The sequence below is a fragment of the Fonsecaea multimorphosa genome (assembly GCF_000836435.1).
Source record: "Fonsecaea multimorphosa CBS 102226 unplaced genomic scaffold supercont1.7, whole genome shotgun sequence".
Classification (NCBI taxonomy): Eukaryota; Fungi; Ascomycota; class Eurotiomycetes; order Chaetothyriales; family Herpotrichiellaceae; genus Fonsecaea; species Fonsecaea multimorphosa.
Genome location: NW_015971641.1, coordinates 842,882 through 867,985, shown reverse-complemented (window position 1 = coordinate 867,985; position 25,104 = coordinate 842,882). Strand labels below are relative to the sequence as shown.

At 52.6% G+C, this 25,104-nt stretch overlaps 9 protein-coding genes across 9 annotated transcripts; 4 read left to right on the top strand and 5 right to left on the bottom strand.

Moving 5' to 3' along the window:
* Window positions 1-3,593: 3,593 nt before the first annotated feature.
* On the bottom strand, window positions 3,594-5,242 carry Z520_04540 (uncharacterized protein; the record flags this gene model as incomplete). Its single annotated transcript, XM_016775046.1, has 3 exons — window positions 3,594-4,041; window positions 4,094-5,141; window positions 5,194-5,242. The coding sequence occupies 3 exons, from the start codon at window positions 5,240-5,242 to the stop codon at window positions 3,594-3,596; spliced, it is 1,545 nt and encodes a 514-aa protein (XP_016634026.1).
* A 2,474-nt stretch (window positions 5,243-7,716) lies between these two features.
* Window positions 7,717-7,896, top strand: Z520_04539 (uncharacterized protein; the record flags this gene model as incomplete). Its single annotated transcript, XM_016775045.1, has 1 exon — window positions 7,717-7,896. One exon carries the CDS (start codon window positions 7,717-7,719, stop codon window positions 7,894-7,896), a length of 180 nt encoding a protein of 59 aa, XP_016634025.1.
* A 142-nt stretch (window positions 7,897-8,038) lies between these two features.
* Z520_04538 (uncharacterized protein) lies at window positions 8,039-10,806 on the top strand (the record flags this gene model as incomplete). The annotated part of the gene is made up of 2 exons (XM_016775044.1): window positions 8,039-9,354; window positions 9,411-10,806. 2 exons carry the CDS (start codon window positions 8,039-8,041, stop codon window positions 10,804-10,806), a joined length of 2,712 nt encoding a protein of 903 aa, XP_016634024.1.
* Window positions 10,807-12,153: 1,347 nt separating this feature from the next.
* Z520_04537 (uncharacterized protein) lies at window positions 12,154-12,600 on the bottom strand (the record flags this gene model as incomplete). The annotated part of the gene is made up of 1 exon (XM_016775043.1): window positions 12,154-12,600. The coding sequence occupies one exon, from the start codon at window positions 12,598-12,600 to the stop codon at window positions 12,154-12,156; it is 447 nt and encodes a 148-aa protein (XP_016634023.1).
* A 1,013-nt stretch (window positions 12,601-13,613) lies between these two features.
* On the bottom strand, window positions 13,614-14,880 carry Z520_04536 (uncharacterized protein; the record flags this gene model as incomplete). Its single annotated transcript, XM_016775042.1, has 2 exons — window positions 13,614-13,779; window positions 13,829-14,880. The coding sequence occupies 2 exons, from the start codon at window positions 14,878-14,880 to the stop codon at window positions 13,614-13,616; spliced, it is 1,218 nt and encodes a 405-aa protein (XP_016634022.1).
* Window positions 14,881-15,345: 465 nt separating this feature from the next.
* Z520_04535 (uncharacterized protein) lies at window positions 15,346-15,619 on the top strand (the record flags this gene model as incomplete). The annotated part of the gene is made up of 2 exons (XM_016775041.1): window positions 15,346-15,513; window positions 15,593-15,619. The coding sequence occupies 2 exons, from the start codon at window positions 15,346-15,348 to the stop codon at window positions 15,617-15,619; spliced, it is 195 nt and encodes a 64-aa protein (XP_016634021.1).
* A 403-nt stretch (window positions 15,620-16,022) lies between these two features.
* On the bottom strand, window positions 16,023-19,289 carry Z520_04534 (uncharacterized protein; the record flags this gene model as incomplete). The annotated part of the gene is made up of 1 exon (XM_016775040.1): window positions 16,023-19,289. One exon carries the CDS (start codon window positions 19,287-19,289, stop codon window positions 16,023-16,025), a length of 3,267 nt encoding a protein of 1,088 aa, XP_016634020.1.
* A 237-nt stretch (window positions 19,290-19,526) lies between these two features.
* Window positions 19,527-22,281, bottom strand: Z520_04533 (uncharacterized protein; the record flags this gene model as incomplete). Its single annotated transcript, XM_016775039.1, has 3 exons — window positions 19,527-20,563; window positions 20,615-21,793; window positions 21,846-22,281. 3 exons carry the CDS (start codon window positions 22,279-22,281, stop codon window positions 19,527-19,529), a joined length of 2,652 nt encoding a protein of 883 aa, XP_016634019.1.
* A 1,469-nt stretch (window positions 22,282-23,750) lies between these two features.
* On the top strand, window positions 23,751-25,007 carry Z520_04532 (uncharacterized protein; the record flags this gene model as incomplete). Its single annotated transcript, XM_016775038.1, has 4 exons — window positions 23,751-23,984; window positions 24,049-24,460; window positions 24,543-24,590; window positions 24,703-25,007. The coding sequence occupies 4 exons, from the start codon at window positions 23,751-23,753 to the stop codon at window positions 25,005-25,007; spliced, it is 999 nt and encodes a 332-aa protein (XP_016634018.1).
* Between the last annotated feature and the right edge of the window lie 97 nt (window positions 25,008-25,104).

Below are 25,104 nucleotides of genomic sequence, written 5' to 3'. Positions count from 1 at the left end.
AGTTGGGGCGTTTGTTTGAAAGGAAGTACAGGCACTGAGAGGTGTTGTGACGGAGAATTTGAGCGTGGACAGACGGGTGCGCCCCGAATTTGGCAGCACACAGCCACTAGGAATAGCAGACAGGAGAGCGCGCAGGCAAGGCCAGCAAAAATGGCTCTGACGGGGCTCGTGACTCGCTATTCAGAGCGGTCGTTGGTCAGAAAAACAAAAACCTCCAATCTGTCCACCAAGTCGCAAACGAAATGGTTTGAGCGGTGCCTGGGACGACGGGAGGCTTGCGAGACGTAGTCGGTATGGCGAAGCAAGACCAAATATCGGTAGCCTGGCGACAGTGGTGCCGTGGGAAATTGTGGCAATCAAGCTGGCCGCAAGGAGTCGTCACCCAGGAGGTTCTGTGAGGCAGGACGTGGGCCCGGGTCCGAAATTACCAATTCGAAGGGCTGGGTGGGAGAATCCTGTCGGACCGCCGAGAATAGCAACGGTGGCTGCACCAACGAACAACGACTCAGACCGTGGGTCTTGAGTCCTTTGGAGGTTGGTGTACGGTCGCTTCGTGGTGAGGAGGAGAGGAGAGGATTTCGTGAAGAATTGGTTTCAGGAAAGGGAGAGGAGAGAGGGTTAGGATGTGAAGGGAAAGGCAAAGGCAAAAAGTGAATTGGGCCAGATGATGAATGAGGTCGAAAATTTGAGCTGCGGCGGCCGGGAGACGGGAGGGTAAAGGGCAAGGGAAAAGGGAGTGGTAACTTGTAAGGGAACCCTGGAAGAGAGCAGAGGGCAGATGGCGCACGAGTGAAGAGTGTGAGTGGAGGGAGAGGGAAGGCATAGGCGGAGAGAAGAGGGCGCGCGGGCAAGCCAAAGGCGAAACCGAGGATGGGCGCAGGACGATGGGCGGCGCCAGGGCTCAAAGCGAGCTTAGGCTCGTGGAATTTGGGCTGGGTTGGGTAAAGGCGGCTGCAGCGAAGAGGAGTCGGAAGAGCAGGGAAAAAGCAGGAAGGGAGAGCCGGATCATTCGTCAGAGGGGGCGCTGGAGGACCACCCAGAGGCACCCACAGGCACCCACAGGCACCCACTGCCGACCATACCTAGGCCCGTTGACTGGCCACGCGGGACTGCACGAGGGGATTGTGGCCCAGTCAGAAGACCCCGACCATGGCACTGAAGAAAGAATAATGCATTCGGGGGGTGGGCTGACTTAGCTGGAGGCGATGAGAATATGACAATCACGCACACACACCTACAGACATACACTCACATACATCATTCTACGACTCCCTGACCGGTGGCCGCTGAGTTCTGTCTGCGATGGGCGAGCGAAAGCGATTCTGTCTCGTAAAAAACGAGTACTGGAGCATGAGTAACTGTGAGTCCATTCTGGCCAGAATATCTCTCACCTCGGGCCCAGCCATGGGGCCTGTTAGTGTTAAGCATCATCAGCAGCAGGGACCGAAACAATTCACCACAACGAACGAGCCATTAATAATTCAGAGCCCGCTAGGCGGCAACGGGACTAGCGAGCTCCCCAGTGGCTCAAGCAGCTCCAGCAGCCCAAGTCGCCCAAAAGTTGGGGTCAGGCCTCGATCAGGTCGCTGTGTCTCTGCATCTTCTCTACGACGTTGAAGTCGAATCCAGCCAATGATTGGAATTGATGCTCAGTCTCCTACCCTTCTCCGGTCCGTCCGAAGACCGCCTTGGCCCTTTTTTTGATTTTTGCAGATGCCAGGTGCCAGTTTCTCTGCGCCCCTCGCCCCTCGGCCCCCTGAGAAGATCCCTACCCAAGAATTATTATTGCAACGCTCGAGACTGACCGAACACCATCAGGAGTGTAAGCACTGACGACACCGGCCCTTGCTGCTCTCGTCTTCAGCCTTCAGCCGCGCGCTGCAGTTACGATGTACGGACTCTCAAATAGCTGCAGATGATCACTGTCGGTGCATGGGCTTTGCTACGATCGACAAGCCACCAAAGGGTCATGACTCCGCCGACCTTTGACTACTAGGAATAATGACTGATATCATTATCAACCCTACGAGACACTCTGCCTGCAGTGAGCAGTTAGTTTTCCGCCTCGCCGTATACGCACATTCATCCATCCTAGGCACCTTTCCAAACCTTCCCACCACTGTGCCGCTTGCCACTGCCAACCTGACGACATTATTTGTGCACAACTAACTGGTTCGAAAAATAACGCCACTCGCTGTGACTACCTACTTCATCGCTGCCGCAAATCCTGTGTCCCAGCCAGTCGAACAGCCATGCGAGGGCCAAGAGTGACTCGCAAGAAGAAAGGCCCATCCCGCGTCACCATCACAGGTGTGAGAACCATGAATACCTATGCATGTATGGTTTGCCCCAACAGTGATCGATTTTTTGCCGCCGTGGATCTCTCTTCACATGTGAAGTCGTAGACAATTTCCTGTTTCATTTGGGATCCAATATTGATGCCTATTCTCCTCACCCACTCTGCATACTTCCCTACATCATGTGTGTACTCAGCCGTCCTCTCAGCGTCATCAAGCATCAAGGATGTGTAGGACAACCAACTACTGACCGACAATGCCCCGATCCGCTATAGGCAACAAGGCCGTTTCAACTGCTACTTAGTGCTGCGCATTCTTCGACGTTTCCATTTTGGAAGCGGCATGGTTCTTACGTACGACGACATCATCGTGCGCCCGCCCCTCACGTGGTCACTGTGCCAGTGCCTCCCAAGTGCAGCTGAATAAGAGGCCGCACTCTATCAATGGAACACCACACAATCCGGCTGGTCGGCTGTGTCTAGCTCTGAATCATCTTCGATAATAGCGTTTTGTGGAAAGACAATACGGAGCAGCTTTAGCCGTTGAGCACACGATGGTCTTCTCCAGCAGTTCTTGCTCTCGTGCTATGGAAAGCGCGGTTTGCCGCGGCACAAAATTTTCGGCGGTCACAAACCGCCAGTCGATGCTTGGGACGAGAATGGGTTCGTTCGAAAGAGGTGATTGGTTCAACAAATCGAAAGATGCCCAGGTGCGTCGGGATGGGGTTGGAAGACGTCCAATCATAATCTTGACCATTCTCTCGTTCAAAACATCGCCGGAAATCGGTCTGCTCCTGCACTCTGTAAAGATGGATTCTGGAGCTCTTCTGTACCAGTACTAAGACGCCCCTCTTCGTTGCCCCGACTTCCACCGATTTTGACTTTGGGACTTCCAATACGCATCGGTTCCCACGCGCAGAGACCGGGAGTTGCAAAGCCCTTGGACCCTGGGGGCCCACTCTTGTTCCAGTGTCCGTTGTCAGGGGCGCATGGTTAGCAATATGCCCACGGAGGTTGGGCCGAACTCAAAGCCATTGAAGCTGGGGTCTTGGACTCAATTCCTTGCAAATCCTTTCGAAGTCTCCAATGTAAGAGCTTCAACCTTTGGAACCTTGGTTTCTGATACACCCCAAGCCGCTTTGGTGTTGGGTGCGGTGCTCCGAATGACCGAGGCTGGTTGTAGCCTCCTGTGCGCAAGACCTTGGCCGGTGCTGGTGAGAACTATCGCAAGTCGGGATCAATTTGAGAGAGTCGATTGCTCCAAAGCAGTGGTTATACTTTGCCCCACAAGGTCAACTCACTTTGGAAACCATTCAAAGGAAGGCAAAAGCCGTGCTCTAAGCCCGTCTTCCCGTTCTGTATGCCACTTTCTCCGCCATTCGGCTTCGCGTGATTTGGCTTCTTCGAACGCGCGTAGACAGTCGGCGGGAAGCTCTTCGAGGATGCTCGTTGGAATTGAAGAGAGGCTGTCCCCTTCCTCGGTGATACCAGGCGTCCCATACCAGGACTCTGGCGCCGACTCGAGACACAGGTCATGGATACGGAAAGTTCGTCCATATACCGGGTCGAGGTGAGGTAGCCGGCCTGTTCTCTTCAGGTCTTCAGTAGCCTCATCATCGTCAACAATTTCCCATCGTGCATGTGTTGGCTGCATGTGTGCTGGGTACTGCATTACGTTGGTGTGTATGTCATAGACGCCGTTGATGTTTTCCAGCCGGTTCGCTGTCAATTGCGCGTTGAATCGACTGTTCCAACGAGTTAACTTAGGTCTGGTCTCCTGTGAAAGCGATTACCTACCTGGCCTCTCGTGCATGTTCCAACATCCAGTTGTCGCTCGTTACCGTGATCTTGCGCCGCTTGGCCTCCTGCGCCTTTGCGAGAGGAAGGGGGACACTGGGCGTGTTGGTGTGGTAAACCGCACTGGCACCATGCCATGCCACATATTGATTCCGATTGTAAGGCTCTCCCGGAGGCGGCAAGCGGTCTTCTGGGACAGCTATTTCGCCTTCGACATCACCCCGTTCCCGTGCTTTCTTAGTCTCGTAGTCGTCTATTACCTTTCTCCCGCCGATAATAATCCTAGCTCCAAACTCTCGAAACACAGATCGAGCCGTTACCACTCCGATTGCGCGACCTTTGTAAGAGTGAGGTATCAAATCTCTTTCGATGAGATCCCGCTTCTCATCGTCGTCAATGATGATCTTGTAGAGATGCCTGTGTTTCTGGAAGAAAAGATATGAGTCGCGAAATCCAATGCAACGTGCTGGTTCTGTTGACAACATGTAGAGTCTGTCATCTCTGCCGAGAATTGTGAAGGTTCGCACGCGATATTCTCTGCCGCCCAACAAGCGGCCATTCTTGTCAACCTTCTGTTCGCCTTCCGGGTCCTCGGGTAGTAAGACTTCGTCATTGACAATTTCCATCGGATTACCATCGTCGTCAAGAGGAGCTTGTTGTGGTCGTGATCCTCCTGCTCTGTATTTGGCCCATCGCCCACCCCGGTGACCTCGGAAACCTCCTCTTCGTTTTGGAGTGGTTGTTTCAGAAGCAGCGTCGTTGTCTCCATCTTCAGATGCTGTGGCAACACGGTGCTTTGGAGGTCTGCCCAGCCTGCCTCCTCGACGCCCACGGGGTAGGGGAGGGCGGCCACGGCGAGGAGTCGCGGATCGCGACGGTGGCTCCGACTCTCGTGATGGAGTTGGTGCTTCTTCTGCATCATTCGTCCCATCTTCCTCCTCGTCATTCTCTGCATCCTCGTCGTCGTCTTGCGGTGTAGGCACTTCTGCAGGTGTAGCATCTGGCATTTCTTCGTCTTCATTGTCGGATATGTTAGGGATAGGGGTTCCTTCTCAAAATTAGAGGCGGTGAAGATGAGCTAATCCATCAAGGAGACTTACTCATGGAAGCTTGAGCGGCTTGCGCCGCAAGACGTGGACGCCGAGCCATTGTGTTGACGAAAACCAAATCGAAATGTATTGATCTCTTGTCTTCAGCGATCTTCAACTTGCGACCTCAACTGGCAACAAGCGGGAAAAACGCGCCACGCGAGTCAACCATTGGTCTTGGCGCCTTATGGCGCACCATAGAAACATCTAGCGCAATTACGGTTGACCTCTTTTACAATTCGCGCCAGGGCCCAGAGAAAAACACATATTCGCTGCAAGCTGCCTCTCACTCTCGAGTCTCAATGCAATGGCACCATACTGTAGTCTCAATGTTGGATCAAGATGAGCAACTTTTCTCAAAGCTCCAAGGGAGTAACTAAGGCCCTAGCGACCATGGTGATGCGAACATAAGATCCAGCATTGCAAGGCTCCCCAACCATAACCTCTGTCATCATCGGCACTTTTGCTTCCTCTTCAGCCTTACCATCAAGGGTACCTCGTACGACGATCGTATCGCGAGTGTCGCGAGTTGCACAACATGTTGCCGATGGGTCTTTCACGTACTACCTACCTATTCCACAACAGCTGGTCATCTGCACAGTCTGGCCCAGCCATGCCCGGAATAGAAAGTCCAGCTCAACGGAGAAGATCGTATGCGCCGATTACTAGACGGATATCGCCCTCCCCCGGCCAGCCAGCGCCAGGTCTTTCTAACACTCATGTCTTCACTAACGGAGGGACAAAATTGCACTGGAGGTACTAAGATCAATTGCCTTCCTGGGCCAGGTCAAACACGCTTTGGGCAGATACTCCGCGAATGATGCGTCTTCCTTAGAATTTTCTGTCCTGGGCGGGTCAGACACAGAGGGAGAAAATTCCTCTAGAGAAGTATTCGCGTGAAGCTATGGAGATATGCGATAGCCTATCAGGATAACCGAGCCAGCGATGGCCCGCCAGTTTGTTTTTGGTTGTCCAGACGCGTCTACCGAGTACAGCATATGACATGGCGGGGCTTCCGAGACGTTGCATGTGCTGGGTGCTGGCCGCTTAGTTGCCTCTGGATGAACAGGATTTGGGGGGACACTTGCAGCTGACCGCGAAACGCAAAATGCCACATGCAAATCAATCGAGGCTTCTATTATTATTGCCTATGAGTAGCACCGACAGTGAGGCTTGAGCAACGAAGCATATGGCTCAACAGTTTTCCTCTAGGGCATTCCGTGGCAGCTTGTGTTTGACCAAGACACAACACAGCAGACCCTCCGAAAAGGAATGAGTGTTAAACTCCCAAGCCAGGCGGAAGTCGGTACAAGCAGGAGGAGGATTCCCTCATGAGCGCATGGATGACGTCGTCCCCTTTGTCTCTCTTCACGTTTTCTCGATCCATCCGTCCACCGCTCATCCACGGGCACATCTGCGGAGGACCAGGTGTTGTTGACCAGCAAGACGAGTGTCATAAACTCGCCGTCTGAGTCGCTGCGTACTTGTACGTTGGTGTCCTCAGCCCTTGCTAGGTACCTAGGTAGCTTACTCCAGCACAGCCTGGCTCTGGGTGGCACATGGTGTGTTACGGGTTGGCAGGTTTCTGATGGTACCCGCCCGATGCAAAATTCCCAGGCCCAAAATGCACTCACCGATAATCGAATCAATGAGACGGATCGTAAAAGCTGAGGGGCGCTTGGGCTCCAGCCTACTGTAACTTGACGCCTGGGACTCCCCGGTACCCAGCGTCAGACCCCGGAACTTGTTCTTGATGTCCTTGACCTTGGAGTTGGCCGCCCCCATAGGCGGCACCAGGGCCACCGCGGTGGCCACAGCATCGACTTTTGTACCTAGCAGGAACCTTGGGAGCCTTTCGCCGGCCTCTATTATTTGACTTCCAGATGCTGCCACCAGCTGCCATTTCTTAAATCCTTTTTCCCCCTGCCTTGTTGAACTTCTTTTCCATGGCCTAATAACCTCGCTCTGCACATAGTTTTACCATCATACCACTTTCCGCATCCCGCTCTCACTCCATCTCATCTCCGGTTTCCCTTCCACTTGCGCCCCAAAAACCTTACCTCGTCCAGACTTTGCCCCCCCAACGAAGACCTGGGCCCGCCGACGTTTTCTCCAAGTCACACTTCCTGGACCTACTCTCCCTGCAACACGATTATATCACCCACCATTCTCCCGGTCTTGACGAGCTTGCCGTCGTTATCTTTGACCTTCACCACCAAATCGCCACCTTAGATCTGAAATTTTCACTTGAGTCTCACCCTTCACTGAAGGTCCGGATGGCCGCTATTCTGAGTTAAAGACCCAGCGAACGAGCTCCGAGAAAGCCCTGTAATCCTTGCCGACCGATTTTCCGATTTTCTCCAAATTCTGCACCTCTTTCGTCACTCGCCCTTCGAGCCTGCCTCCGGGATTCTCAGGAACCACCAACTCCCACCCTACACGGGTGACTGCGGCGACGTTTAGTCCAAGACTTCGCAGACTAGAGTCGTTCTTGGGTTTTGAAAGAGAAGGAAACCAGAAAAGAAAGCCGCCAACATGGCGCAGACTGGAGTCAATCCAAATGCTGCTGCAGCTGCAGATCTGTTGAGACAGGCCATGGCCCAGAAGTACGTCCCGATCTTTTCCTTTGAGCAACCAAATTTCGTGTCGGAAAAGAGCTGCGTATGGCTGGCTATGTGGATGGCGGGGTTGATTCTACCCCAGCCTCGGTTTTGAGGAACTTCCACACAAATGGGACCCTTTCACCTTGGCCTTTAAACACACATGACCTTGTGTGTGTCGAGCTTTCTGGCTCCTGGGCCATGGACAGAGATATACTGTGTTCCCGACAAGCGAGCAGGACCCAGAGGCCGACACCATGTTCCGCCCCCTTGGGTTGGGCTCCGGCTATGCTGCAGCTGCAACATCGTCGTCATCGAAGAATTCTCTGTTTGAACGTGCGAATCCTCTGAATCTCCTAGCTAACCTCCCAAACAGCAGTGCGAGACATGAAAACCGAGAAGACTTCCACGATCAGATCGGATCCAATTCTCCCACACCCTCTGGAGTAGAGACGCCGCGCCCAGATCTCCACGACAAGCGGCTGCCAGGTATAATACACGGTTATTTTGGCCAGGTGGGTAGAGATCCTTCTCAGCATACACCGTCACGGTCATCTCAAGCTGCCACAAACCGTGAACCTGAACTTGAACAAGATGATATGGGAGAGCTCGCAAAAGAGAGTGAGAGTCGGCGGGGTTCGTCTGCTTCGTTGGGCTCTATGGTAATGGTGGAGCGAGAACAAGCTTCCATTCCAACACCACCCCCGGATGAGTTGCATGAAGAGTCTGCACCACCCATCTCAGATGGTGGCACGTCTCGGTTACCGCCTACGCCAATCTCATCCGCCGCCTCTGTGGTGCATCGGGATGGCGAGGTGGCAGAGAACGGCGGATCCCTGCTAGATGGTGGCATAGCCTCCATCACGCAGGCCTTGAGGAATTTCGTACTCCCCAAGTCTGCATCAGGAGTGAAAGACCGCCGCCACCAGTCCTTACCCGTGTCAGGTGTCACTAAAAGCACTGTTTCAGCCGCACACATCTCAAACCCTGCATCGTCCACGCATTCTTCGAGACCACAGAGCCCCAAGTCTCCTTCTCCAAGTCATGTTAAGCTGCCACCGTCTGCAATTTTAAAAGGGTCAGATGAGCTAACTTCAGACGTGGCCAATGGGCCGCGTGAAAAGAGCACCCCTCCTCATACTCCTCGAGCCTTGTCCCAAGAAGATCATCGGCGGGCCGATACTCGGTCGCCGCTTTCGAGCGCGAGTACCACCGTCAGTGAAGGAAACTCTCAACCCGAGAAGCGAACTCTAGCCAAAGATGAAATCCCCAACAGCACGCCAAGAGGCAAGCTCTCCATCAAGATTGCGGAAGGTCGGGATTTGAAGCCATCATTCGATCCCTATGTAGTCTGTCAATTCGAATGGAATGAGTATGTCTCCAAAGGACCTAGACAGGACAAAATGGATGTCGACGTCGATGACCGGAAAGGACCACTTGGTCAGTTACAGTCAGTCAGGAGGACTGACAGTGACATGGGGAAGCCAATGGCTATCCCTATGAGAAGTCGCCAGAGCAGCACGAATGGAGATGGCAGGGTCACCGATCCGCAGTGGGATCACGAAGCCATGTTGTAAGTGATCCGAAGGCACAGCTTGGTCTCCTTTTTTTACTGACTGCTGTTCCAAGCGACGTCGTCAGCGACCAATCGGAATTGGATGTAACTGTCTACGATCGCCATGCAGAAACCTTCTTGGGCCATATTCGGTTATGTTTGAAACTTACAGAACAAAATCCAACACTGGAAGGCTTTTTCAAACTGGAGCCCCGTAGCCCAGAGGACCATGATATCACAGGCGAGGTTCACATCCGGATGCACTTCTCTCCAGTCGAAAAGAAACACGTCGGTCCCAACGATTTCCAGATCCTCAAGCTCATTGGGAAGGGAACCTTTGGACAGGTCTATCAAGTCCGGAAAAAGGACACCGGCCGCATTTACGCGATGAAGGTCCTCTCAAAGAAGGTCATTATCCAAAAAAAGGAGATCCAGCACACGATCGGAGAACGAAACATTCTGGTTCGAACCGCAACAACAGAATCGCCTTTTATTGTAGGCCTTAAATTCTCGTTCCAAACTCCTACCGATCTTTATTTGGTTACAGACTTTATGTCAGGAGGCGAGTTATTTTGGCATCTGCAAAAGGAAGGCCGATTCAAAGAAGACCGGGCCAAATTCTATATCGCTGAGCTTATCCTTGCCCTCAAGCATCTTCATCAATCTGACATCGTCTACCGAGATCTCAAACCCGAAAATATCCTTCTCGACGCAAACGGGCATATTGCATTGTGTGACTTTGGCCTCTCCAAAGCGAATTTGGCACAAGACGATACTACCAACACTTTTTGCGGAACGACCGAGTATCTGGCTCCTGAAGTGTTGCTCGACGAGCAGGGCTACACCAAGATGGTAGACTTCTGGTCGCTCGGTGTTCTCGTATTTGAAATGTGCTGCGGGTGGAGTCCGTTTTATGCCGAAGACACCCAGCAAATGTACAAGAACATTGCGTTTGGAAAAGTCCGATTTCCGAGAGATGCATTGAGCACTGAGGGGCGAAACTTTGTCAAGGGGCTGCTGAACCGCAATCCTAAGCACCGACTTGGTGCCCATGGAGATGCAGAGGAACTGATGCAACATCCCTTCTTTGCGGACATTGACTGGGATGCACTGGGTAAGAAGAATCTGGTGCCTCCGTTCAAGCCCAAATTGGCGTCGATTGCCGATACTTCAAACTTTGACCCCGAATTCACCAACGCTCTCAACACCTCATCTTCTCTAAATGCGCGAGCGGCTGCTTTGGCCGCTGGCGCCGCTCCAGCATCGACGCCGTTGTCGCCCACCATGCAAAACGCCTTCCAAGGATTCACCTTTGTGGACGAGAGCACGATGGAACAGCAGTTCGGTGGGGCGCGGGATACCGAAGAGAATCGAGTCGATGACAATTTCCTGGCCCGCACGAAGACGCTTGAGCACAGAATGAGCGGTGTACAAAAGACGGGTGAGGACGGCTTCTTTTTCGAGGAATGAAAGACGAAGCACGAGAAGCGATTAGACGCCTGTGCCTTTGTTGGATAATACCTGAGCCCCAGGCGCAACCAATACCGGCACAGCGTTCCCGAAGTGGCTCGCTAATCCCGCGCACAGCTGCGTGTCGGATCCGTTTATATTACCCAGAGAGGGAAAGGGACACCCAAAAGCCACCATACGTTCCTAATGATTTGCCTGTGCATAGCGTTGCTCATGCCTCGTACATGCCTTGACGTGGGGTTTCCCGGGCATGCACGATTGCATTACCCACAAACAAAAAGCAAAACTGTTTTTATTTTCCTTTATTGTCACTATGTTTGCATGCGCTACGTCCTAACGACACGGGGAATGGGCTATCATGAACTGGTGAGAACGAGACGAGATGAGACGAAAAGACAAAAGGGATTGAAACAAGTGAGAGAAAGATCCAGACGAACCCAGTTCCAATATGGCACGGTTGGGCGGCGATCATAGGTGGATGTGTGGGATGTGGATGGCACATGTCGTGCCGTCGATCATGTATGTACCTATCATACGTAGGAGCCAAGCTGAATCCAAAGTTGAAGCTGAAATTGAAAATGATCCAAAAACAAAAGAGGGGGGAAAGGAATGAAAAGAAACAGTTAAAAACAGTTTGTTACCCGAGTACCTACCTAGTGAAGGAAGGGGGGAAGCCGGTGCCGGTTGAATTGGACTGGATGGGATCATGTTGTTGAGCAAGTGAGCCAGCCAGCCAGCCAGCCAGCCAGCCAGCAGATTGAAACTGCATATCCAAAGGACCACCCACCCCCTCTTTTGGGGATCAAAAACTGCTGTGCTCTCTTCTTTGGCACGTTTCTCTAGTCTAGTTACACAGTAACGCACTTGAGGAGGAGGCATTATGGATTTCAATGTTGGATAGGTATTGCTACGGGAAGCCGCGTGATATCGACTTATCGTGCTATGTCATCTCATGTCATGTCAAATGTTATGCTGAGAGTGAGCCATGGACGCTGGGGTATTGCTGATAAGAATACAGTGTTGCAGAGGAGCTGGAGGCGACTCCTCCCTCCCCTACCCCTCTTGTCAAAGCTCGAACATACTGTAAGTGGGTGAGAACGGCAAGGGAGATGAAAGGTGTGTTGTTTCGTTGTTGTTCAGCCAAGTCTCTCTCTTGCTCTTACTAGCTCTCTTGCTCTGGTGCGCTGGGATGTCGTCGATATGCTAGTACTCATCCGTCCAGCTTCTCATCCTTTCTTTGGGATCTCCACCGGGCGCTCGTCACAGCGTGTTTCCTTTCTGCGTTCCTGCATCTCTGTTTCTTCCCCGTGACGCCCCACCCCACGATCGAGTTTCGCTCGACTTCACTCAAGTTCGCTCATGAGGAAGACCCCTCCCGTGCCCGTGCTCGGCTGCGGCGGCCCCGGGGGCAGATGTAGTGGTAGTAGTGGTAGAAGTGTTAGATTCCGGGACAGTGCCTCTCTGATCCGTCCCCACGGGCGGTTTCCCGGTCTTTGCCGCTAGGCGCGCATCCTCGTCGCTCATCTTGTCAAAGCCCTTTTCGGCCATGTTTTTCTGTCCGAACATGGTCCCCGTGGCGGCTTGGAGGGAGCCCGTCACGCCGTGCACCGCGCCCTTGATGTCGCCGAGGATCTTGTGCGTAGAGGGCGCGTGAGGGGCGGTCGAGGCGTCGGAGGAGGTGTATGTCGCTTTTCCGGAGGTGTCACCAGTGTTGTGGCTACCGCCCGTGGTGCCGCCGTTTCCAGAGGTGCCCAAGGTAGGATCGGTGGTGGTGTTGTGTGCGTCGGTGGTCATCTTGTCGTGGACCGTGGGCCCGGGTCCGCTGTGGCTTTCTGGTGAGTGCAGGGAAGGATGGTGGGATGGGTTGGCAGCGTGGTTGTGACGGTGGGGGGAATGCACGCTGGGATCATGGGTTGGGCCGTGCTGGTGAGAGGAGTGGGAGTGGTGCTCGGGGTGGTTGTGGTGGTGGTGAGAGGACATACTTTTCAAGCTACGTGGTGTTTGCGAGAATGATTGAGTTGGTGGTTGATGTGCTGTGTTCCTTTTGGGGGTAGATGCTTGCTTTGAACGTTTTCGTGGATTGAAATCGAGTACGATCAGGAAGTATCTAGGTAGTGACAACAAAAGTGATGCGGTTGCTTGAATAAGTCTCACTTCAGCCTGGCATACAAATTTCAAAGCAGCATATTACATGCTCTTCACCTTCTTTTCACCGATTGATTCGTGTGCCATTGGACGGCTGAGGTGTGCAAGTCGATAAAGCAGTCGATGACGTAGATCCCACGTCACAAGCCGCAGTGGGAAAGAGCCACTTCTCTTGGCGTTAGAACGAGCCAATAAGAACTGCGACGGTTTCATTGGCTCCTTCAGCCCTACCCTTCTCCCTCTGTCGATATTAATTACCTAGGTACCTACCGAGCTACCAAAGCTGGCACCAGCTGGTACTGTATTGTTGATTCAGTTGTGTATTCACCAAGCTTGGGGTCCCCTTACCTGAGACGCTGGTCTCGGACATGCCGACGCCAAGCCCAATTCAAGGCTCAGTAAGGCGACGCGTTATGGAGGACACAACCTCTCACAAGATATGTCTCTGACCTTCACACGGGTTGTCGCTGCTGGATTCCACGGTAGTATGGCTTGCTAAGGAAGCAATGTCGGATTTCTGCCGACTTCAGCATCGAGCAATTCAGCTGCAGAGGGTGTTGTTTCTGTGACTGTCCATGTATCGAGCCGGCTTGATGTCAGAGGATACCCCAACGGAGTGAGGGCAGTTCGGGAAAAATTTCGTCGCTGCAACAAGTTCCATTTTAAGCGCCATCTGCAGCAGCACTGTCTTTGTTGCGATCGAGGTGAGCAGAAGCCCCTCTCCCATATTGTGAGAGCGATGCTGTGGGAGCCTCGGCCCCTTCGGGATGTCCTTGGATCGCATGCTCCCTTTGTTGGACAAGTCGACACTCGTACCAATCATTAGACCTGCAGCGGCATTAGCTGTTTGTTTAAAAAGCCTTTGACACTGACTTACCTTTGGAGGAGCGAGATCTCGCTCTCCCCGGGATGCAACTTCTTGAGGTGTTGCTTGAAATTGTCTAATCGAGGCCATTCCTGGTTTGGCCTTGAACAGTTTTGGCCAAAGCACTTGTAAGACCTTGACCTCCTGTTGTTGATCTTGTGAATGACAAAGAGATGTCTGTCCAAGTCATTGCTCGTGGCAAAGCCCCTCTGCTTTTGAGGGCAGGCTGGAAACGGACATTTGTGTTCGCGGTCGTGTCGCCCACGGTGTTTCCTTGAAAGTGGCATATCAGCAGTGATCCTGGACTCGTACAAAAGGGTGCCGTACTTTAGGTCAGAGCGGGTTCTCGCGCGGTACCCACAATCAGAACACTCGAGGTCTGCTAATCTGGCGGGAGACCGTCTTGCGGCGTTGATGCTCCCTCCTGCCTTGGCCACCTGTGCTTTTGGCGCAGCATGTAGCACTCTGGTCTCAAGCGACGCCGCCGCAGTACGCTGGACGTTCTCCGTTTTGTCTCGAGCCACGTAGTTGACGAAACCTCGAGATGATACTTCCGAGACGGTGCTGCGAGCGGGCTCTATCAGAACTGAGATGGCGCCCTCCTGCGGTGTCCAAAGGGCAGCGGACTGCCTCGCACCACCGAGAGGAGGATTCTCGGCGTGTGCAAGTCCCTGAAGGTCCTGTTTGAGGATTTCGTGTATGGCAGGAAGCGCGGGTTTCTTCACAGGCTCCTCGGCCAGCGATACAGTATACTTTGCCTGTCTTATGGTGGTGGATGTTTCACCAATCAGATCAGACCATGCAAAGTCGGATACTCGGCCCTTGACCACGATGAGACGCTCAAAGATGCAGTCTTCGGGTACCGAGCAGCACTGAAAACACGACGTCGAGGCTTTCTCGACATGGCATCTTCTACCCTGTTGCCGACAAGGATGGCAGCGGGCATCTCCCACCAGCTCTGTCACTGTTGCTGGCCTGGAGATCTCGTTGATAGAATGGTCGTCTCTGTCAGGGCGATGCTCTCCTCCTGCTGCTGCTGCTGCTGGTGCAGTTGGGCTTGGCATGAAGACCTCAATGGAAGTAGGATGTCCTGTCTCGACTGGCGGTGGGGAACAAAACGAGGCATCAGGGCGGAGATTTCAAACAAGGCGGACATGTGGGATGTGCATCAATAAGAATACGAGGTATCGAGCGATTGGACGGCCTTGGCTTGGGGCCCAACACGTGCGAAGGGCATCAGGTTGCCTGTCGCCCTTTGTCCAATCTAGAAGATTGCTGAAGCCTTTCATTAGCGCACGATATGCGCATATGATCCGCCGTAACTTGTCTACGGTGGAGTATATAAACCACAAAGACATGTACCTACGAAGCGACGTCAACCACCCTTTTTTCCCGGTTCAATGACTGACTGAAAGACATCGGATTTCCATCTCTTCAAGACGATATACCTATGTGACTCGCCATCGATCCATCAACCATCCCGCCTCCTCCATCGTGGCCCACCAATCCCCATACTAAAAGAAAAAACAATGCCCACCCTCTCCGGCCGCGCCAGACCGATCGAAAAGTTCGCCGCCGCGGCCGCCAAATGTTCCGTCGAGGCCTCGGCGTACGGCAAGTGCATCCTGGCCGACTACCAGTCGACGTACCACGACATGTGCGCCCGGGAGTTTCTGAGGTTGAAGGACTGTTACTTGGTAAGTTTTCCATTTTCATTCAACGAAGTCATGGGGCAAGACGCAAGAAATGTTCATGGCAATATTTTTTTCTTTCTAGAAAAGCATTGCGCGTAATCAAGGATGAAGGGAGAGAGATTTTGTGTATGTGCGGCACTGCATCACGAGGCAGGGGCGAGAACCAGGAAATGCCAGACTCGACTGCAGTGGGAATCCGGTATTTATCGGTTCCTTGGAAGGGAAAGGGATTTGTTTTCCCTTGGGAGCTTGCTTCTGTCTTGTTTGAAAAATCTCGTCCATTCTTCTTCCTGGCAAATATCTAGCTAATTCTTGCTTCGACCGCGCAGAGACATGCGAAGAAGTCGTGACGGGCATGCCACATTGTTCTTACACGTTCTTTTTCGGGACGGCTCTTGACCAAATCTACCCACATACGTCGCTTTCGCCGACTCGGTCTTTCTACAAAGAAATGTCATAACAATGGATCATCTTCATGCTCGTCATGTCCTTTTCGGTCGAGAGCCCCCTCCTCAGAGCTTCAATAATCTCAACAGAAACGTCGCCTTCTGCACCTCCTGCACCTCCTCCACAATCAAGTCTGGGCTGCCGCCTTTGTCGCCGTTCACGATCGGTCCCTCCACCTCCGTAACCACGTGCTGATCCACCGGCCGTCGCAGCGCCTTCTCGATGAAGGAGCTCTGTTGCTGAAACACCTGCTCGAGTCCGATGTTGTCCGGGTCTTGCTGGACTTTGTATTCCATCTTGACATCGTCTGTGGGTTTCAGGTTGGCCTTCTTTCGCAGTTGCTGGACGCGGTTGATGATCTCGCGCGCGAGACCTTCCTGTGCCAGTTCCGGGTAGATAGCCACATCCAGAATAGTCAGAACGTCGTTGTCAGTATTGGTTTCTTGGTCTTTCGAAGTCTCGTCCTCCTTGAGCGCGCGTCTGACCACCAAATCGCCTTCAACCAATTCTATCCCAGCCACAGTGAGCTTACCCTCTGACAGATACGTCTTGCAGTCATTGCTGGTTACATCTGGAAGGGCTTTCTTGACCTTTTGCATGTCTTTCTTCAATTTCTTGCCGAGCACTGGCCAGTCCGCCGTTACACTGTATTGCACATTGTATTTCTCTTCGTCAGACGACAGAAGTAGATCCCGCACATTGAGTTCTTCCGTAATGTACCCTTCAAGGGACTTGACATCTTCAAGGTACTGCTGGTCTTTGTGAATCACCACAAGCGTCTTCAGCGGCGTCTTCAGGCCGATAGCTCTTCTCTCTCGTGACTGTCTGGCGAGTTCAATGACCTTTTGCATCCGTCCCACACGTCGTTCCACCACCGTGTCGAACAATTCCTGTCGGACTTCGGGGAATGCAAGGAAATGAACGCTTCGCATGTCTTGACTGTGGAGGGATTTCGGTATGTAAGGCAAGAGCTTGGTGTAGATGAGGTCGGCGATAAAAGGTGTGAAGGGTGCGAGTCCGCGGACAAGTGTGAAGAGGACGTCGAAAAGAGTGTTCAGGGCATGCAGAGTATCGTCCACACCCAGTTCGCCCTTTAGTCTCTTCCGGTTGAATCTGATATACCAGTTTGTGGTCTCGTCGATCAAGTTGAGCAGCCCCGGCACGACCGTGTATAGTCGATATGCCGACATTTCCTCGTTGATGTATTTGAGTAAACTCTGACAGCTGGCGAGAATCCACTTGTCCATGACGTTGGTGTTCGTCGTGTCCATTTTCGGGTCGAACATGTACTCGACACCTTCCACCTTTTTCAGCAATTCTACTTGACCTTCGAAGAATTTGTAGCTGTTCCACAAAGGTAAAAGAACTTTGGCAACAATCTCCTTGACGCCAGATTCTTTGAATCTCAGTGGCTCGGCTCGCACAACGGGTGAGTTAATCATGTACAGCCGCAGAGCATCGGCACCGTACTTGTCGATGACCGTGTTAGGATCTGGGTAGTTCTTGAGTCTTTTGGACATCTTCTTGCCATCCTCTGCAAGCACAATACCGTTGACCACACAGTTCTTGAAAGGTAAGACCTTCTTCAAGTGGATACCCAAGATAACAAGGGTATAGAACCACCCACGAGTCTGGTCGAGACCTTCTGCGATGAAGTCACCAGGAAATGTCCTCTCAAAGTATTCTGAGTTTTCAAAGGGATAGTGTGCCGAGGCGTACGGCATGCTTCCAGATTCAAACCAACAATCGAAAACCTCCTCGACCCGGCGCAGCACACCGTTGCCTTTCTGGCTGGGAATGGTGATTTCATCCACACTATCACGGTGAAGGTCCGTGATCTCGCCTTTGTAGCCGCTGAGTTTCTTTAGTTCTTCGATGCTGCCGATCGCAACGACCTCTGAGTAGTCCTCGCTCGCCCACAGCGGAATAGGGGTCCCCCAATATCGATTTCTCGAGATATTCCAGTCACGGGCGTTCTTAATCCACTCCGCAAATCGCTTCTCTTTCACAAAATTGGGAACCCAGTGAGACTTTTTAATTCCGTCAAGCATGTCTGGAATGATGCTGGGCACCTTATCATTTCCAGCGATGTTGACAAACCAGCCGGACACAGCACGGTAGATCAAAGGTGTGTCTGATCGCCAGCAGAACGGGTATTGATGGGTCAGTTGGCTGTCCCGGATGAGACTCCCGGTCCCCTTCAGATGTTTGATGATATGTTTGTCTGCTTCCTTCACATGCTGACCTGCAAAGTCTGTTACCTCTTTTGTAAAGCGGCCTGTCTCGTCCACAGGGTTGGGAGGGAGGAACTCGTGGCTGATGATGCCATTTTCCATGGCCACTCGGAAATCTTCTTCACCAAAAGCTGGTGCTTGGTGTACAACACCCGTACCATCGTCATCTGTGACATAGGCAGCATTGAGAACCCTAAAAGCACGGTCCTTGAATTGTTCATAGAAGTAGTCGAAGGGCGGAAGATACTGTTTGCCTTTTAGATCTGAACCCTTGATCTTCTCTAGGACCTTGAACTTGGCCTTCTTGGGGTCTTTATACAGCGTCCGCAACAACTTTTCTAGCATGATGAATTGCCGACCGGATTCTTGGTCCAGGAATTTGATGTACTCATAGTCGGCATTGACGGCCAAGCCAATGTTGGACGGCAAGGTCCAGGGTGTGGTTGTCCAAGCAAGAAGGCTGGTGTCAGGATCCTCGAGGAGCGGGAAAGCGATGACCACGGCGGGATCTTGTGCCTCCTTGTAGTTGGATTGAGCTTCGTGCTGACTGAGCGGTGTGCTCAGCGCGGTTGAGAAGGGCATGACTCTGTAGGAGCGGTAGACCATGCCCTTGTCGAACAGCTGCTTGAAGACCCACCACACCGACTCCATGAAGGTCGGATTCATGGTCTTGTAGTCATTGTCAAAGTCAATCCACCTTCCCAGCCGGTCAATGGTCTGCCTCCACTCGGACGCATATCTCATGACAATGGCCTTGCACTCCGCATTGTATTTTGCGATCCCCATCTCTTTCACTGCCGCTGGTCCAGAGATGTGGAATTTCTTGTCAATCTCATACTCGATGGGTAAACCATGCGTGTCCCAGCCGAATCTCCTCTCGACGTAGTAGCCCTTCATGGACCAATATCTCGGGATAATGTCTTTTATGGTCGAAGCCAGCAAGTGGCCGTAGTGAGGCAGGCCGGTCGCAAACGGTGGGCCATCGTAAAAGGTGTAGGGCTTGTTGTCTTTGGAAAGGCGCAATTGGGTCTGGAAGGCGTCAATTTCCCGCCAGCGTTTGAGAATGGCTGCCTCTTCAGCAGAGAAATCGACAGCCATGTTTGAGAGACCGGAACTGGGAGCGGACGGCTGGGGGGAGGGGGTGGTGAGAGTCTTTTCAAGAGGCAGAGTGACTCAATATTTGATACAAATCTTGGCGGCGACACGCGAGGCTCCTACGCCGCTTTTAGCCACCGAGTGACTCAATATCATAATTCATTCTTGCCATCAACTCTCGGACTCAGTTTCGCTATGTTCTCGAACTTCTCGGTGGGAAACATGGAGGCACTTAGGGTGCTAGACTATCTTCACAGTCGCTGATGATCCATGCACTCTCGCATCCCATTCTTCAGCGATGATATATGCCAGTCCGGCACGCGACCACTCATCAGAATGACCCTTCGGCACCAACCCTAAACACCAGACGAAGTTTTTGCGCCGCGAGATCGCCAGGCATGATACTAGCATTCTTCCGACCGTAATTCCAAGCTCATCAGAGATGTCAGGTGACCAAAATCCAATCATTTTCCGGCTCTGCGGATCAAGCAGGGTATGTACCGGCCATACTGCCGCTAGTGCATGCCTGGTGTCCATGACCGTCACGGTTCGGCCGAAAGGCTCTGATACTAGCTTATTGATTGTCCTCTCCCCTGCACGTTGTATTGCCTGCACGTCGACGGTGATGTGGTCGGCTTTGACGCTGATGGCGGACTGCAATTCGTCCATGTCGATGCCGGGAGCAAAGGCCCTCAGCATTCCCTCTGACAACTTCGTGTAATCGGGCTCATGGGGAAATGGAGCCGGAGATGCGATATCAGTTTGTGAAATGGGCTGGACTTCCGGCAACTTCTCCATTTCCCGCAACGCAGTTTTGCCCTTGGTCTCTGGCGCAATGTCCGACTGCCCATCGGTCTCGACTAACTTAGAGATAAGGGCATCTTGATCCACCTGCTCATCGCATTCTGTTTCGGCTGAAAACTCTCGTCTCGACGGTCCGGCTTTCGCTTCCTTCGGCTTTATTGTGGTCGACAGTGGTGAGGCACTGATTTTTTCCATTTCCCTAGCATAGTTGATCAGCGTCGCCGCTGAATCACTCCTCTTTTGAGCCTCCCAGTCGATTGAGAAAGGATTCGTAGCCTCGGTAACGGCTCTCAAAAGATGGCCGCGTATGAGTAGGTGGCCACTGTAACTGGACGAGGTCATGCGTGGATCCAAGGGAGTGCAGTCTGCATGAAGCACTTCGGCCATGAAAGTTTGTCCGACTCGATCATCCCGTTCGTATATTTCGATGTATCGGATGTAACCCGACACAGACGCCCAAGACCATGACGGCGCTGGGGAAGAAATCAGTAATACAACTCGACAAACTTTCCAGATAACCTTACCTTGGAAGTTTGTAAAGCGCTCTCCGTACGGACCATGGTCACCCTTTTGGGCCACCGTGTTTCCGACAGTAGGGCATCCGCGTGCCCAAACACTCCACAACAACCCATCAAGAAGATGTCGCTTCCACAGTCCCGCCAGATACACGTCACCTGTCACCTTCTGGTACTCAATAGCCAAACCTGCAATTGCAGTCAATCTGTCCTTCTCGAAAGTCAGCTTACGGCGTGTGTATGCTTCAACAGCCAAGAACCAAATCCGAGAAAAGGCCTGACTGTCTCTACTCAGCGGTTCTTTCAATCCCCGGAGTTCACCACTTATCCCGGCTTTGAACCGTTGGACAAAATCACCATCGTCGTTGATCCCTATTTCGCCCGTTTTCGCCCCATCTGGCGTTGGCTCCGAGGCAAGCATCGTCAGGCAGTCCCAGTAGATCATCTTCTTGCCGAAGTTGAGGGTTCTGCGGGCGAGCATGTACTCTTGAAGGACCCACCCGCGAGAGTCAAGAGGTCCGCGATACGCCTGGGAAAGCTTCTTAGGCCCCAACTTCTGGCGCGGCAAAGCGTGGATGATGTCGCCATTGTTCAGAGGAAGAACCCCATCCGGGACTTTGATGTCAAGCTTACAGGGCCGTTTCAATGCGCCATCGCGATCCCTGAAAAACCCTGGCTCGTCTGAATCGACAGCGGCAAGGTTCAAAAAGCCCTGGCGATACACATCTCCCATCTTCGCGGCTTCTGTTTGCCAGTCCGACTCGTCGTCCTGGATAATACATAACGAGTCAATCCACAGATAGCGAAATCCCAGCCTCCGTGTGATGTCCATGGCGTCCAGGAATGTTTTTGACAGTTCGTTCTGAGGAATCGCGTGCTCGAACTCAAGCACTCGGCTCTTCGTTGTTCGACAATGGTTAGAAGTTCCCCAGCGGTGGCTGAGCGTGAGGTACCAGCCTTTTTGACCCGCTGTCGATACGTGGAGCCTGGGAGGCGTACTGCGGTCTGACGGCCCAATGTCTATGACCCTTGTTGGTAAGTTGGGGAAATTGGGCGCGAAGTGACGGCATGGGAAGTGTGTATGCATGCATGACTTGAGCCAGCTCAAAGCCAGATGCAGAGCAGCAGAAGAACCAGTGGATAGATCCTCCATCGGCGAACATTTCTCAAGCACGGACGTTACATCGACTGAGGTGAATCAGCATCCAATGCGTCTCCAAGTGCGCCGGAAGAGCCTCACCTGGAAGTCCATAGATCTCAACTGTGGCAGAGTAGTAGGGATTCACTAAGGCCCAGAAAGCAGCCGCAGAAATCTCTGTATTGCCTTGATAGTACTCGAAGCCATCTTTGCAGTCAGCAATCCAGAACCATTGGTCTTGTCCGGGATACATGGGGCCCGGGTTCGTGAGGACTTTCTCTTTCGCGCCCTCTGATCGTATGGAGTATCCGGGTTTCATGTTCCCGGCTACCCTGGGCCTCCCTGCAGTCTCCAAACTCTCGGGCTCAATTCTCACATCAATCCGGGCAGGCCGCCCTGCAAGATCTGCTCGACCAAAGGACAGATAGACTGGGCGTTCCGGTAAATGCTGCTCGCCATCTGGTCGCTCGCTCTTCATGAGTGCCCGCAGGACTAACTTGCAGAGATGACAACCCTTGGCTGCGGAAGCCTCGAGCATTGTTCCTGATGGCCAGTGTTGAAACTTCGCTGACCCAAACCATTTCGAAGCTTTGGGGGCTGACCAGCTCCGAAATGCGCGGCATTTTTCGCACAGTGCATCTGACATGTCTGCATGCAGGACAAAGGCAATGATCGATCCGAGGCTGCCCGAAAGCCCACAAGGTGTGTTCTTATAGAATGGATGTTGTTTTTTCCCTCAATTGTCTTATTGCTCGAAAGAACCAAATTTGTCAACGTACTTAAGTAGCTTTGACTAGGTTTCTGCAAACGAGGAAGATGCGCTGGCGCCTTCTGATCCCTGCCAATACTTGAGCTGCGCAGGAAACGTAATAGGAAATCTAATGTATCAGCTGCGCCTGGATCGAATCAAAGGAGGACCAAGTTGTGCTTGATTGCCTGCGAGCAAGGCAAGTCTTGGTCATGATTCGAGAAAATCTAACCGGTGTGCCTGGAAACTTGAACGAAAGGCTGCAGTGCCTGTTGGGCATGAATCGCAATGAGAACTGGAGCTTCGATGGAGGCCATGCTCAAGTCCAATTGGATTTGATTTGTGGCTGTGCACACCATCTTCAATGGGACGAACGCAGTACTTCCAAGTTGAAGGATTGGGTTGCTTCTTCCCATGCGGCGACTTCCGGATTGCTTTGACAATTCTCAGTCTTGGTCTTTAGGTCGTATGCGCATGCACCCAAAGCAGGGCACCACGAAGACGTGTACGGCGTTCACAAGTCTTCACCGCCAGTGCTGACATGCTCGACATGTCACTGAGGCGATCTCTCCTTCGGTAAAGATTCGAAAAGCGGACGAGGCTTCCAGAACGATCGGAGGAGACTTCGAGAGACCGCTGTCACAAGGGAACCCCCCTGCGCGAGGTTTGATTCAATGGTCTGTTGTTTCATGGTTGTTTTGGAAACGCGAAAGTGCGAGGAACGAGACTGCGCAAGAGGATGGACCTTCACTAGCCTGACGTCAACTCCATAACCACCAGGTACCTAATAATCCTCGTACAAACACCTACAACATCACCAAAAGCACGCCCGACGAGCAAAGAAGTGTCTCTACCCGTCCATTTTATGGTCTGCTATGTCCTGACAAAGAACCTTCGTTATTCGTCCACGTTGCCTGCACCCTGCTATGTAGTCCCTCGGGCACTCTCGACACAATTTTTCGAAGCAACCATGCTTTACCCCCCGACCACGAGCATTCCCTTTGCCGGGAGCGACAAGGCAACAGCAGATGCCTTTGGAGAGCCGTTGGAGAAGAGCAAACAAACTCGGCCGGTGAAGGAGCAATGTCTTACTGGTCCACAGTGACGGCAATTCGAATGAGGCTATGCGGGGGACTATCTCCAAACTGAAGTCCACGCTACAATACCCTCCTTGGGGCCCACTGGAATCAATACGTTGAACTGTCCGTTCGAAAGAGGGAGAATATACTCTGTGTTGATTGATCGTGAACAGGCCAGACATGGAAGACAACACAGCTCAGCAATCATTCAGGCTCCCCACGGACCCAGTCTATGGGTTCGTCGGGATTGGCGTGATGGGATATGGGATGGCAATGAACCTCCGCACCAAAATCCCTGAGAATGCCAGGTTCGTGCTCTGTGAGATCAACAAGACAAGGAGGCAGCAATTCATCGAGGAATGCAAGGCTTCTGTGGAAGTGGCGAATTCGCCGTGCGAGGTCGCTGAGAAGGCTGTGAGTGAGCCCCTATGCCATGGAGACGGAATGAGTTGACTCAAGGAAAGCTCTGATCATCCAGGACATTATAATAACCATGCTCCCACGAGCACCACACGTCCACGACGCTTTCACGAATCCCCAGACAGGATTCATATCTGGACTATCGTCCTCGCTGGGCCCCCGTCTATTCCTGGAATGTTCTAGCATCGACGTCGCGACATCAACATCTCTCGCCAAAAAGGTCGCCTCCACAGGACTCGGCCTCTTTGTTGATGCTCCCGTTTCTGGAGGTCCCCAAGGCTCCAATGCGGGCACCTTGACCTTCATGGTTGGGACGCCCAACGAGCAGATTTTCGACGTCGTCAAGCCAATTCTAGCAATGATGGGTAAGGAGGACAATATCTACCAATGTGGAGGATTAGGTGCCGGGCTCGCAACGAAGCAGTTGAATAACTATCTGGGTTATGTCGGGTATTTGGGCCTCTGTGAAGGTAAGTTGCTATACCCTCCACTGCCTCATGTAAATATGCTTTGCTCTTCATCAGTTGAAAGCTCATCTCGGACTGCTTACAGTGATGAACGCCGGGATGCTGTACGGTCTTGACCCAAAGATTCTATCAAGTAAGTTCCTCAATCCCGCAACAAGGCCTGCCACGCCATCCACGCTGCTTCCTTTCCTCTCATTTTTTCTGCTCACCCGATAGGAAGACCGACTAATTCTCCCTCTCTTCAGATGTCATCAACGCTTCATCAGGCATGAACTGGAACTCCCTCCACCACAACCCGGTCAAAGGGGTAAACCCGGCCGCATCATCCGCGCGAGATTTCAAAGGCGGCTTCACGACCGAGTTGGCCGGCGGCGTCATTGATGATGCAGTGGCACTCATGGATTCCGTCGGCGCCAGCACCGTCCTCGCCGGTGCGGTTCAAAAGGTCTTTGTCGAGGCGAGAAAGAACGACAAGTGTAAGGGCATGGAGGCGAGGAGCGTGTGGAAGCTGTTCGCCGAGGATGGTGGGAGCGATGTTCGGAAGCTTTAAGATTCAGACAGCCATATAATACAATCTCGCTTTTTGATGTTCCCCTTGCTCTCTCTTCCGATCCCAGTCTAACCACGCCTTGATGGATGTGATACGA